This window comes from Coregonus clupeaformis, chromosome 16 (genome assembly GCF_020615455.1).
Source record: "Coregonus clupeaformis isolate EN_2021a chromosome 16, ASM2061545v1, whole genome shotgun sequence".
NCBI lineage: Eukaryota > Metazoa > Chordata > Actinopteri > Salmoniformes > Salmonidae > Coregonus > Coregonus clupeaformis.
Window position 1 is genome coordinate 42350462 of NC_059207.1, and position 14022 is coordinate 42364483.

The following is a 14022-nucleotide window of genomic DNA, read 5'->3' on the forward strand; positions in this document are numbered from 1 at the left end:
GTGTTCAGTCTGTTGTTCAGGCTCTTTCAGTGCAGTGTTCAATCAGGATATGTGTTGTTCAGGTCCTTCCAATGCACTGTTCAATCAGGCCATGTGTTGTTCAGGCTCTTTCAGTGCAGTGTTCAGTCTGTATTGTTCAGGCTCTTTCAGTGCAGTGTTCAGTCTGTGTTGTTCAGGCTCTTTCAGTGCAGTGTTCAGTCTGTGTTGTTCGATCTCTTTCAGTGCTGTGTTCAGTCAGTCTGTGTTGTTCAGGCTCTTTCCGTGCAATGTTCAGTCAGGATGTGTGTTGTTCAGGCTCTTCCAGTGCAGTGTTCAATCAGGCTGTGTGTTGTTCAGGCTCTTCCAGTGCAGTGTTCAATCAGGCTGTGTGTTGTTCAAGCTCTTTCAGTGCAGTGTTCAGTCAGTGTGTGTGTTGTTCAGGGCCTTCCAGTGCAGTGGTCCGTCTGTGTTGTTCAGGCTCTTCCAGTGCAGTGTTCAGTCAGTCTGTGTTGTTCAGGCTCTTTCAGTGCAGTGTTCAGTCTGGGCTGTTCAGGCTCTTTCAGTGCAGTGTTCAGTCAGTGTGTGTTGTTCAGGTCCTTCAAGTGCAGTGTTCCATCTGTGTTGTTCAGGACCTTCCAGTTCAGTGTTAAATCAGGCTGTGTGTTGTTCAGGCTCTTTCAGTGCGGTGTTCAGTCTGTGTTGTTCAGGCTCTTTCAGTGCAGTTTTCAGTCTGGGCTGTTCAGGCTCTTTCAGTGCAGTGTTCAGTCAGTGTTGTTCAGGCTCTTTCAGTGCAGTGTTCAGTCAGTCTGTGTTGTTCAGGCTCTTTCAGTGCAGTGTTCAATCAGGATATGTGTTGTTCAGGCCCTTCCAATGCAGTGTTCAATCAGGCCGTGTGTTGTTCAGGCTCTTTCAGTGCAGTGTTCAGTCTGTATTGTTCAGGCTCTTTCAGTGCAGTATTCAGTCTGTGTTGTTCAGGCTCTTTCAATGCAGTGTTCAGTCTGTGTTGTTCAATCTCTTTCAGTGCTGTGTTCAGTCAGTCTGTGTTGTTCAGGCTCTTTCTGTGCAATGTTCAGTCAGGATGTGTGTTGTTCAGGCTCTTCCAGTGCAGTGTTCAGTCAGGCTGTGTGTTGTTCAGGCTCTTCCAGTGCAGTGTTCAGTCAGAATGTGTGTTGTTCAGGACCTTCTATGCGGTGTTCAATCAGGCTATGTATTGTTCAGGACCTTCCAGTACAGTGTTCAATCAGGCTGTGTGTTGTTCAGGCTCTTCCAGTGCAGTGTTCAGTCAGTGTGTGTGTTTTCAGGCCCTTTCGGGTGGTTTTCAATCAGGATGTGTGTTGTTCAGGCCCTTCCAGTGCAGTGTTCTGTCTGTGTTGTTCAGGCTCTTTCAGTGAAGTGCTCAGTCTGTGTTGTTCAGGCTCTTTCAGTGCAGTGTTCAATCAGGATATGTGTTGTTCAGGCCCTTCCAATGCAGTGTTCAATCAGGCCGTGTGTTGTTCAGGCTCTTTCAGTACAGTGTTCAGTCTGTATTGTTCAGGCTCTTTCAGTGCAGTATTCAGTCTGTGTTGTTCAGGCTCTTTCAATGCAGTGTTCAGTCTGTGTTGTTCAATCTCTTTCAGTGCTGTGTTCAGTCAGTCTGTGTTGTTCAGGCTCTTTCTGTGCAATGTTCAGTCAGGATGTGTGTTGTTCAGGCTCTTCCAGTGCAGTGTTCAGTCTGGCTGTGTATTGTTCAAGACCTTCTGTGCAGTGTTCAGTCAGAATGTGTGTTGTTCAGGCTCTTCCAGGGCAGTGTTCAGTCAGGCTGTGTGTTGTTCAGGCTCTTCCAGTGCAGTGTTCAGTCAGAATGTGTGTTGTTCAGGACCTTCTGTGCGGTGTTCAATCAGGCTATGTATTGTTCAGGACCTTCCAGTACAGTGTTCAATCAGGCTGTGTGTTGTTCAGGCTCTTCCAGTGCAGTGTTCAGTCAGTGTGTGTGTTTTCAGGCCCTTTCAGGGTGGTTTTCAATCAGGATGTGTGTTGTTCAGGCCCTTCCAGTGCAGTGTTCCGTCTGTGTTGTTCAGGCTCTTTCAGTGAAGTGCTCAGTCTGTGCTGTTCAGGCTCTTTCAGTGCAGTCCCTTCCAGTGCAGTGTTCCATCTGTGTTTTTCAGGACCTTCCAGTGCAGTGTTAAATCAGGCTGTGTGTTGTTCAGGCTCTTTCAGTGCAGTGCTCAGTCTGTGTTGTTCCGGCTCTTCCAGTACAGTGTTAAATCAGAAATATACTAAGGACTAGTTGTTGTGAAGCTGCTTCACCTAGCCAGATCCAGCCAAAGCCTGACCACTCAAAGCTGTTCAGGAAATATATGCTAGACAAATCGACTTGAGCTGAGGTGTTCCATCCAGTGGCATGGATCATTATGCGTTATGCACTCTTTGAATATCATCTACACTGAGCGTACAAAACGTTAGGAACACATTCTTAATATTGAGTTGCACCCCCTCTTTGCCCTCAGAACAGCCTCAATTTGTCGAGGCATGGACTCTACAAGGTGTCGAAAGCGTTCCACAGGGATGCTGGCCCATGTTGATTCGAATGCTTCCCACAGTTGTGTCAAGTTGGCTGGATGTCCTTTGGGTGGTGGACCATTCTTGAAACACACAGGAAACTGTTGAGTAAGAAATACCTTATTTACATAAGTATTCAGACCCTTTGCCATGAGACTCAAAATTGAGCTCCGGTGCACCATGTTTCCATTGATCATCCTTCAGATATTTCTACAACTTGATTGGAGTCCACCTATGGTACATTCATTTGATTAGTGATGAGCTTTGTGGGCACTATGGTGTTGAACGCTGAGCTGTAGTCAATGAATAGCATTCTCACGTAGGTGTTCCTCTTGTCCAGGTGGGAAAGGGCAGTGTGGAGTGCAATAGAGATTGCATCATCTGTGGATCTGGGGGCGGTATGCAAATTGGAGTGGGTCTAGGGTGTTGATGTGAGCCATGACCAGCCTTTCAAAGAACTTCATGGCTACAGACGTGAGTGCTACGCTTGGGGCGTTTGATATATGTGAACGCATTAAACTCTGGACTTCTGTATTTTACCTCCTGCGCCTGACTCCTTCATTTCACCTCGTCACAGAATCACTCACCTGATATGGAGCCAGCAGGAGAAGACCGCATGCCTGGAGTTGTAACAAGGGTTCAGGAGCATTCATCGATGCTAGCCAGCTTGGGAGAAGCGATGGATCGGGTCCTTCAGGCAGTTCAACGCCTGGAGAGAGGAGGACCCGATCTCTCGAGACCAGCTGGTCAACCGGATCCAGCTACATACACCCCAGCCCCTGAACGGATCCAGATATCCCGGCCACCGGCGTTTGATGGGACGACGTTGCTATGTAAGGGATTTTTACTCCAGCTGGAGTTATTCTTCTCCAGCATCAGACCGGCACCCCTGGAGCGGGAGAAGGTATCTGTCCTCGTTTCCTGCCTTTGTGGGAAAGCCCTGGAGTGGGCCAACGCGGTGTGGAACGAGGGAGGTTCCGCGCTGGAGGACTACGGGGAGTTTGGGCAGTTTTTGATCACCTGCCTGAGGGTCGAGAGGCGGGTGAACGACTGGTCCATTTAAGTCAGGGGACGAGGACCGCACAGGACTACGCACTGGAGTTCCGGACGCTGGCAGCGGGGTCTGGGTGGAATGTTTGGCCCTAATCAACCATTTCCGGTGCCACTTAAGAGAGGACGTCCAACGGGAGCTAGCCTGCCGGGATGCCATGCTATCATTCTTCCAACTGGTAGACATGGCCATCCGGCTGGACAATCTGCTGGCAGCCAGAGGACGTCCTTGTAGGGGTCTGCCCGTTCTCACTCCGGATGATTCTGACCCCGAGCAGATGGAGCTGGGAGGAGCCACCGGTTGAGAGAGCACAGGAGGACAGCGACAGTGCCCCACTGGTGGCACGAAGGGACAATCCACTTCACGTCGCTGTCAACGTGCTTTTGGGTCTGGAGGCGGTAGGCAGGGTACTCACGCATCACCCCAGGTAACGAACACCCAAACATGTTCAGAGCCCTTTGCGGCGCAATGTACTTTACCTATCTCCTTCCCCGATCACTTGATAGGTTCCCAGTGTAAGGTGCTAGTCGATTCAGGCGCAGCTGGGAACTTCATGGACAGGGCATTTGCACGCCGTCACTGCATTTCACTGGTTCCCCTATCCATTCCACTCTCCATCAGAGCACTTGATAGTCGACCATTAGGGTCCGGGTTGGTTAAGGAGGTTACGGGTTCAGTCACCATGATTAGGAGACGCATGTTGAGCAGATCAACTTTATGATTATTGAGTCTCCTGCTTACCCTGTAGTCTTGGGTATCCCGTGGTTAGCCCTGCACAACCCCAAGTTCTCATGGCCACAGAGGGTTCTTACGGGGTGGTCGTGTGAGTGCCGGGGTAGGTGTCTAGGTGTTTCCGTTGGTGCAACTACGGTGGAAAGTCCAGACGGTATCCCCACCGTGCGCATTCCCCCCGAACACCATGATCTGGCGCGTGCGTTTTCCAAGACGCAAGTGACTAAATTACCACCTCATCGGGAGGGGGATTGCGCGATAAACCTTCGGGTAGACGCTGTACCTCCCAGGAGTCATGTGTATCCCCTGTCGCAGGCTGAAATGGAGGCTATGGAAACATACGTCACCGAGTCCCTGCGGCAGGGATATATACGTCCCTCCACTTCACCTGCCTCCTCAAGCTTCTTCTTTGTGAAAAAGAAAGATGGCGGTTTACGCCCGTGCATTGATTATCGACCACTGAATAATGTGACGGTACGATTCAGTTATCCTCTTCCCCTCATTCCTTCAGTGATTGAGTCAATGCTTGGGGCCCGTCTTTTCACAAAATTAGACCTCAGGAGTGCCTACAACCTGGTGCGTATTTGGGAAGGGGATGAGTGGAAAACAGCATTCAGCACAACCTCGGGGCATTATGAATACCTGGTGATGCCCTACGGTTTGATGAATGCTCCATCCGTTTTCCAGTCCTTTGTGAACGAGGTGTTTCGGGACATGCTTGGTCGCGGTGTGGTGGTCTACATCGATGACATCTTGGTGTATTCCGCTACGAACGCCGAGCATGTGTCCCTGGTTCGCAAGGTACTGGTCTGACTGCTGGAGAATGATCTTTATGCCAAGGCAGAAAAGTGTGAGTTTTTCCAGCAGTCAATCTCCTTCCTCGGATACTGCATTACTACCACAGGTGTGGAGATGGAGGGAGACCACATTTCAGCCGTGCGTAATTGGCCGACTCCAACCACGGTAAAGGAGGTGCAGCGCTTCCTTGGCATTGCCAACTACTATTGAAGGTTTATTCGAGGCTTTGGCAAGGTCTTAGCTCCCATTACCTCCTTGTTGAAGGGTGGGCCATCCCGGCTCCGCTGGTCTGCTGAGGCATATTTGGCCTTCAATAGATTGCGGGATCTGTTCACCTCAGCCCCGGTACTGGCTCACCCCGATCCATCACTACCGTTCGTAGTGGAGGTGGATGCGTCCAAGGTAGGGATAGGCGCTGTACTATCCCAACGTTCGGGCACGCCACCCAAGCTCCGCCCCTGTGCCTTCTTTTCTAAGAAGCTTGGCGGAGCAGAACTACGGCGTTGGTGATCGGGAGCTGTTGGCTGTTGTCCGAGCTTTGACGGTGTGGAGATATTGGCTCGAAGGGGCGAAACACCCTTTCCTCGCCAGGCCAGGTGGGCCTTCTTCTTCACCCGGTTTGATTTCACACTCTCATACATTCCGGGTACAAAGAACCTGAAGGCAGACGCACTGTCTCGGCTGTATGATACAGAGGAGAGGCCCAGAGACAACACCCCCATACTCCCGGCCTCATGCATTGTGGCACCTGTAGTATGGGCGATGGATGCGGATATAGCGCAGGCATTACGCACAGATCCATCTCCACCGCAGTGTCCAGCTGGGCTGCAGTACATGCCTGCGCTTATCCGTGATTGTTTGATCAACTGGGCACACACGTCACCCTCCTTTGGTCATCCAGGTATCGGTCGTACAATGCGCTGCCTGACCGAGAAGTACTGGTGGCCTACCTTGGCTAAGGACGTGAGGGTGTATGTGTCCTCCTGCTCAGTGTGCGCCCAGAGTAAGGCACCTAGGCATCTCCCAGCGGGTAAGCTACAACCTTTACCAGTTCCACAACGACCATGGTCTCACTTAAGTATTGATTTCCTCACAGATCTTCCCCCCTCACAAGGTAACACCACCGCTTTTCAAAGTCCTGCCGCCTCCTTCCTCTGCCTGGTCTCCCCACGGCCCTGCAGACTGCGAAGACTCTGTTTACTCACGTCTTCCGGCACTACAGGGTACCAGAGGATATAGTGTCTGACCGGGGTCCCCAGTTCACGTCTAGAGTCTGGAAGGCGTTCATGGAACGTCTGGGTGTCTCGGTCAGCCTGACCTCTGGATTTCACCCCGAGAGTAATGGGCAGGTGGAAAGGGTGAATCAGGATGTGGGTAGGTTCCTGTGGACCTACTGTCAGGACCGGCCGGGGGAGTGGTCGGTGTTCCTGCCATGGGCAGAATATACTCAGAACTCTCTCCGCCACTCCTCCACTAACCTAACACCCTTCCAATGTGTTTTAGGTTACCAACCGGTTCTGGCAGTAGCCAGACCGAGGCTCCTGCGGTGGATGATTGGTTTCGGCGCGCGGAGGAGACTTGGGACGCTGCCCACGTTCGCCTCCAGCGCGCCGTGCGTCGTCAGAAGGCCAACGCTGACCGCCACCGCAGGGAGGCCCCGGTGTTCGTACCGGGGGATCGGGTCTGGCTCTCGACCCGGAATCTGCCCCTCCGCCTGCCCTGCCGGAAGCTGAGCCCGCGGTTTGTGGGGCCGTTTAAAGTCCTGAGGAGAATGAATGAGGTGACATACAGGTTGTTACTCCCCCTGATTACCGTATTAACCCCTCATTTCATCTGTCTCTCCTCAGGCCGGTGGTAGCTGGTCCGCTCCAGGAGTCTGAGGTGCGGGTTGTGCCTCCACCTCCTCTGGACATTGAGGGGGCCCCGGCGTACTCGGTCCATTCCATCCTGGATTTGAGGCGTCGGGTGGGGGGCCTTCAGTATCTTGTGGAGTGGGAGGGGTACGGTCCGGAGGAACGGTGCTGGGTCCCAAGGCGGGACATCCTCGATCCCTCCCTGTTGAGGGATTTCCACCGTCGCCATCCGACTCACCCTGCTCCGCGTCCTCCTGTCCGCCCCCGAGGCCGGGGTCGGCGCACTGCTGGAGCCGCGCGTCAAGGGGGGGGGGGGTGGGGGTACTGTCACAATGTCCACCGAGGCTGCCCCTCCTCCTTGTTCAGGCAGGCTACTGTACTAGCTACTGCCGATCTCATTCTCATCACTCCACTTGTCATGTCTTGTCAATCACACACACCTGGTGCTCATTCCCCTAATTAGTATGTGTATAAGTGTTCCCTCTGTTCCCCTTGTCTTTGTGAGTGATTGTTTATTTTGAGAACATGTTATCTCGGTTGAGCTACTCTACATTGTATTTACCAAGGTGGATGTTTTCCCTTGAGCTTGTTCCTTTTGACGCTTGGGGCGTTTGATATATGTGAACGCATTAAACTCTGGACTTCGGTATTTTACCTCCTGCGCCTGACTCCTTCATTTCACCTCGTCACAGTAATCACTGCCAAAGGTGCTTCAACAATACTGAATAAGGGGTCTGAATACTTATGTAAATGCAATATTATTATTTATTTATTTATAAATTAGCAAATATTTCTAAAAACCTGTTTTTGCTTTGTCATTATGGGGTATTGTGTGTAGATTGATGGGGGGGGGGGGGACGACAATTTAATCAATTTTAGAATAAGGCTGTAACGTAAGAAAATGTGGAAAAGTCAAGGGGTCTGAATACTTTACCAAAGCACTGTAAATATAGGGTAAACGCCAGTCATGTTTGAGAAATATAATGAAGGATAATTAATGTTTTGTACGCTCAGTGTATATTCAACGTCATGCCTGTCCCAGTGAAAAGAAAAGAAACACATTTAGTGAGATACATACAGTATTAGATGCACACTATACTTGTTTTATCTATTGTCACTTGTTTTATCTATTGTATTCTATTGTATTTATTTGTCCTGTTTGGTAGTTTATGATGATTCATTTGTACAGATGCACATATTTTTACCAGACAGTAGAGTGGATTAAACAGGGTTTTATGCTGACCTGCATTGTCTTTTCTCTAGTTGGGAAACTAATGAGACATGTACTAATGAATGTCTGTATATGCACCAAGGATTTTAGCAGGCAGAGAGAGGACCCACTTAGTTTGCTTTCTGCATCACTCTCATTGTTGGAAGGTGTAATGAGGTCCCTGTAGATTCACACAGAGCAATATAGAATATCAAGATTAGTTTGTGCTTATCTTCAACTCCCCCATTAGCTAGGAATGTGTTCTACTGTGCTGCTGTGAAATCAGCCTTGACAGAGAGGTTTACGGTAGCCAACCAAGCTGTTAGGGCTCTGACAGCAGCAAGATGTACTATAAATATTGTGCTGGCGCAACACAATAATACATTATGACTAAGTGGGATTCTTCTAAATATTTCAATGGTCACAAAAGTGATGAGGGATTATGATATATAGTGTGAACCTGTGTGCTAGCAAGGCATAGCTCAAAGTTAACAACCTCTCTAATCTGTTTCCTCCTGCAGGTTTAATTTTGAAGAGGAGACACCAACAACAAACTTTGACACCTTTCCAGCAGCCATTCTCACAGTTTTCCAGGTGATGTTTACAAAATGCTCAATGAAGTTGTGCTTTGTTTGCCTTTTGAAAATCACTTTATATTATAACTACTGTAATACCATTAGCTAAATCTGTGACAATATGTTTGTGTCTCCTAGATTCTGACAGGAGAGGACTGGAATGCAGTGATGTATCATGGGATAGAGTCCCAGGGGGGCGTTCGGCGGGGAATGTTCTCCTCCATCTACTTCATCGTTCTCACCCTGTTTGGAAACTGTATCCTATCTGGATGATCGACCTGCATTGATTAAATCAAATCACATTTTATTTGTCACATGCTTCGAAAACAACAGGTGTAGACTAACAGTGAAACGCTAACTTACGGGCCTTCCCAACAATGCAGAGAGAGAAAAAATATTAAAATATTAAAAATAATAACACGAGGAATAAGTACACAATGAGTAACGAATGATAATTTCTCTATAAGCATCATGGGGCCTGTGATAGTAACATGATTTAGCATAGATTTTTACACTATAACAATGTTGCGAGCTCACAGAACAGGGCTCCGGGCAGCCGAGCGGAAATGGAGGAAAACTAGACTCCTTGCCGACCTGTCATCTTTTCACTCCCTCCTCTCTACATTTTCTTCCTCTGTTTCTGCTGCTAAAGCCACTTTCTACCACTTTAAATTTCAAGCCTCTGCCTCTAACCCTAGGAAGCTCTTTGCCACATTCTCCTCCCTGCTGAATCCTCCTCCTCCTCCCTCTCCCTCCTACCTCTCTGTGGATGACTTCGTCAACCATTTTGAAAAGAAGGTTGACGACATCCGATCCTCATTTATTAAGTCAAATGACACCGCTGGTCCTGCTCACACTGCCCTACCCTATGCTTTGACTTCTTTCTCCCCTCTCTCTCCAGATGAAATCTTGCGACTTGTGACGGCAGGCCGCCCAACAACCTGCCCGCTTGACCCTATCCTCTCCTCTCTTCTCCAGACCATTTCCGGAGACCTTCTCCCTTACCTCACCTCGCTCATCAACTCATCATTGAACACTGGCTATGTCCCTTCCGACTTCAAGAGAGCGAGAGTTGCACCCCTTCTCAAAAAACCTACACTCGATCCCTCCGATGTCAACAACTACAGACCAGTATCCCTTCTTTCTTTTCTCTCCAAAACTCTTGAGTGTGCCGTCTTTAGCCAACTCTCTTGCTATCTCTCTCAGAATGACCTTCTTGATCCAAACCAGTCAGGTTTCAAGACTGGTCATTCAACTGAGACTTCTCTTCTCTGTGTCACGGAGGCTCTCCGCACTGCTAAAGCTAACTCTCTCTCCTCTGCTCTCATCCTTCTAGATCTATCTGCTGCCTTTGATACTGTGAACCATCAGATCCTCCTCTCCACCCTCTCCGAGTTGGGCATCTCCGGCGCGGCTCACTCTTGGATTGTGTCCTACCTCACAGGTCGCTCCTACCAGGTGGCGTGGTGAGAATCTGTCTCCGCACCACGTGCTCTCACCACTGGTGTCCCCCAGGGCTCAGTTCTAGGCCCTCTCCTATTCTCTCTATACACCAAGTCACTTGGCTCTGTCATATCCTCACATGGTCTCTCCTATCATTGCTACGCAAATGACACACAATTAATCTTCTCCTTTCCCCCTTCTGATAACCAGGTGGCGAATCGCATCTCTGCATGTCTGGCAGACATATCAGTGTGGATGACGGATCACCACCTCAAGCTGAACCTCGGCAAGACGGAGCTGCTCTTCCTCCCGGGGAAGGACTACCCGCTCCATGATCTCGCCATCATGGTTGACAAACTCCGTTGTGTCCTCCTCCCAGAGTGCAAAGAGCCTTGGCGTGACCCTGGACAACACCCTGTCGTTCTCCGCTAACATCAAAGCGGTGACCCGATCCTGTAGGTTCATACTCTACAACATTTGCAGAGTACGACCCTACCTTACACAGGAAGCGGCACAGGTCCTAATCCAGGCACTTGTCATCTCCCGTCTGGATTACTGCAACTCGCTGTTGGCTGGGCTCCCTGCCTGTGCCATTAAACCCCTACAACTCATCCAGAACGCTGCAGCCCGTCTGGTGTTCAACCTTCCCAAGTTCTCTCATGTCACCCCACTCCTCAGCACATTCCACTGGCTTCCAGTTGAAGCCTGCATCTGCTACAAGACCATGGTGCTTGCTTACGGAGCTATGAGGGGAACGGCACCTCCGTACCTTCAGGCTCTGATCAGTCCCTACACCCAAACAAGGGCATTGGGTTCATCCACCTCTGGCCTGCTGGCCCCCCTACCTCTGCGGAAGCACAGTTCCCGCTCAGCCCAGTCAAAACTGTTCGCTGCTCTGGCACCCCAATGGTGGAACAAGCTCCCTCACGACGCCAGGACAGCGGAGTCACTCACCACCTTCCAGAGACACTTGAAAACCCACTTCTTTAAGGAATACCTGGGATAGGATAAAAGTAATCCTTCTACCCTCCCCCTACCCCACCCCACCCCACCCCTTTACAAAAATTGTTTTTTTGAGGGGGGAGAAAGAAGTCAAAGCATAGGGTAGGGCAGTGTGAGCAGGACCAGCGGTGTCATTTGACTTAATAAATGAGGATCGGATGTCGTCAACCTTCTTTTCAAAATAGTTGACGAAGTCATCCACGGAGGAGGAGGAGGATTCAGCAGGGAGGAGAAGGTGGCAAAGAGCATCCTAGGGTTAGAGGCAGAGGCTTGAAATTTAGAGTGGTAGAAAGTGGCTTTAGCAGCAGAAACAGAGGAAGAAAATGTAGAGAGGAGGGAGTGAAAAGATGACAGGTTGGCAGGGAGTCTAGTTTTCCTCCATTTCCGCTCGCCTGCCCGGAGCCCTGTTCTGTGAGCTCGCAATGAGTCGTCTAGCCACGGAGCAGGAGTGGAGGACCGAGCCGGCCGGGAGGATAGGGGACATAGAGAGTCAAAAGATGCAGAAAGGGAGGAGAGGAGGGTTGAGGAGGCAGAATCAGGAGATTGCATAGGCTGAGATGAACTCTGCCTTGTTGGCCGCAGAACGGTAGTTCCAGAGACTGCCGGAGACCTGGAACTCCACGTGGGTCGTGCGTGCAGGTACCACCAGGTTAGAGATGCAGCAGCCACGCGTGTGAGGCATTTGTATGGCCTGTGCGGAGAGGAGAGAACAGGGATAGACAGACACATAGTTGACAGGCTACAGAAAAGGCTACACTAATGCAAAGGAGATCGGAATGAAATTAACTAAACATCTGGGGAAACGAGGCCTCCCTCACTAACCTTTCACTGAAACACTCAAATACAACTCTTCCAACTTCCACTTTAGAAATTATAATTGCTGTAATCTACAGTAGTTCAATGTTTCCAGGAATAGACTAACTTAGTTTATTCAGCTAGCTAACTTGGTACAGTATTCTTCTGTGAAAACCGCCCAGGGCACCGTATCCTATGACGCCATAGCTAACTAGCATGCTAGAATCCAATAACACACGGTTTAGCACCAATACTTGGTTACAACAAACTACCAATGGATCAGTCATGTCCGTGTCTAGTTCCTTTCATAACGCAGAAGTAATTAAACTTTGGCTAGCTAGCACAAAGTCAGTCATGCTAGCTACACAAGTGGACTACACATCTCGAATGTTCAGAAAGTGAAGCTTACGTTGCAAAATTCTCATTGACTAAAATGATACAATACTGCTAGCTGGTAATGTTGGCTAGCTAGCAGTGGCTGCGGTGTTGACTGTTTGATAATGTAGCTGGCTAGCTAACCTCGATAGTTTCTCTATACTACACCTTTGTCTTTGATACCAAGACAACTATGTAGCTAGCTAACTTTACACTAATCATGCTGGTAGAAATGAGGTAAAACGGATTTAAGTTTTCCTGCATTAAAGTCCCCGACCACTAGGAGTGCCGCTTCTGGATGAGCATTTTCTTGTTTGCTTATGGCCTTATACAGCTCGTTTACTGTGATCTTAGTGCCAGCATCGGTTTGTGGTGGTAAATAGACAGCTACAAAAAATATAGATGAAAACTCTCTTGGTAGATGGTGTGGTCTACAGCTTATCATGTCGTACTCTACCTCAGGCGAGCAAAACATCAAAACCTTATTGACAAATAAACACAGACCACCGCCCTTCGTCTTACCGGAGGTAGCTGTTCTGTCTTGCCGATGCACGGAAAATCCAGCCAACTGTATATCTATGTTGTCGTTCAGCCACAGTGTTTAATGTCCCGTTGGTAGGATAGTCTCAAACAGAGCTCATCCAGTTTATTCTCAAGTGATTGCACGTATGCCAATAGGACGGATGGTAGAAGTGGGTTACCCACTCGCTGACGAATTCTCACAAGGCACCCGGATTTGCGCCTCTGTATCTCCGTCTCCTCTTCATGTGAATGATGGGGATTTGAGACTTGTCCAGAAGCAGCAGTAAATGCTTCGCGTCATACTCATTAAAGAAAAAATCTTCGTCCAGTTAAAGGTGAGTAATCGCTGTTCTGATATCCAGAAGCTCTTTTCGGTCATAGGAGACGGTAGCAGAAACATTACGTACAAAATAAGTTACATACAATGCGAAGAAACACACAAAATACCACAATTGGTTAGGAGCCCGTAAAACGGCAGCCATCCCCTCCGGCGCCATTTTCTTTCCTATGATCTTCTATGTAGAAGAACCCCTTACCTTCTAACAACTCTTGCGTAGCTTGTAAACAAAACATGTTGAATGTGCAGGTTCATGCGAGTCTCAGTTTTTGATAGATAGCTTTTAATAGTTTGTCGCTCAAGCCATTCGGACTCTACAGACATTTTTGCAAAAAGACCCAGCCCCGGTCCCCTTCGGGATCCACCCTTGTCTCACCAACACCGCTCTAGCTCTGTCCCCGTTTATCACATAAACTAATGGTCTTTAGCTCAAACACAAAATGTTTAAAAGGGGTTAGATCATTGGGTTAAAGGCTCCTTAACAGCTTCTACCCCCAAGCCATAAGACTGCTGAACAGTTAATGAAATGGCCACCCGCTGTTTATTATCTATGCATAGTCACTTTACCCCTACCTACAGTGAGGGGAAACAGTATTTGATCCCCTGCTGATTTTGTACGTTTGCCCACTGACAAAGAAATGATCAGTCTATAATTTTAATGGTAGGTTTATTTGAACAGTGAGAGACAGAATAACAACAAAAAAATCCAGAAAAACGCATGTCAAAAATGTTATAAATTGATTTGCATTTTAATGCATTTTGACCCCTCTGCAAAACATAACTTAGTACTTGGTGGCAAAACCCTTGTTGGC

General features: G+C 48.9%; 1 protein-coding gene across 1 annotated transcript in view; it reads left to right on the forward strand.

Annotated features, from left to right (window-relative positions):
- Positions 1-14022, forward strand: part of LOC121584695 (voltage-dependent N-type calcium channel subunit alpha-1B-like) — a 161591-nt gene that overhangs the window by 105677 nt on the left and 41892 nt on the right. Inside the window, exons 15-16 of the mRNA XM_045225721.1 lie at positions 8683-8755; positions 8875-8992. Of these exons, the coding sequence (XP_045081656.1) occupies positions 8683-8755; positions 8875-8992 (191 nt within the window). The remainder of the gene's footprint in view (positions 1-8682; positions 8756-8874; positions 8993-14022) is intronic.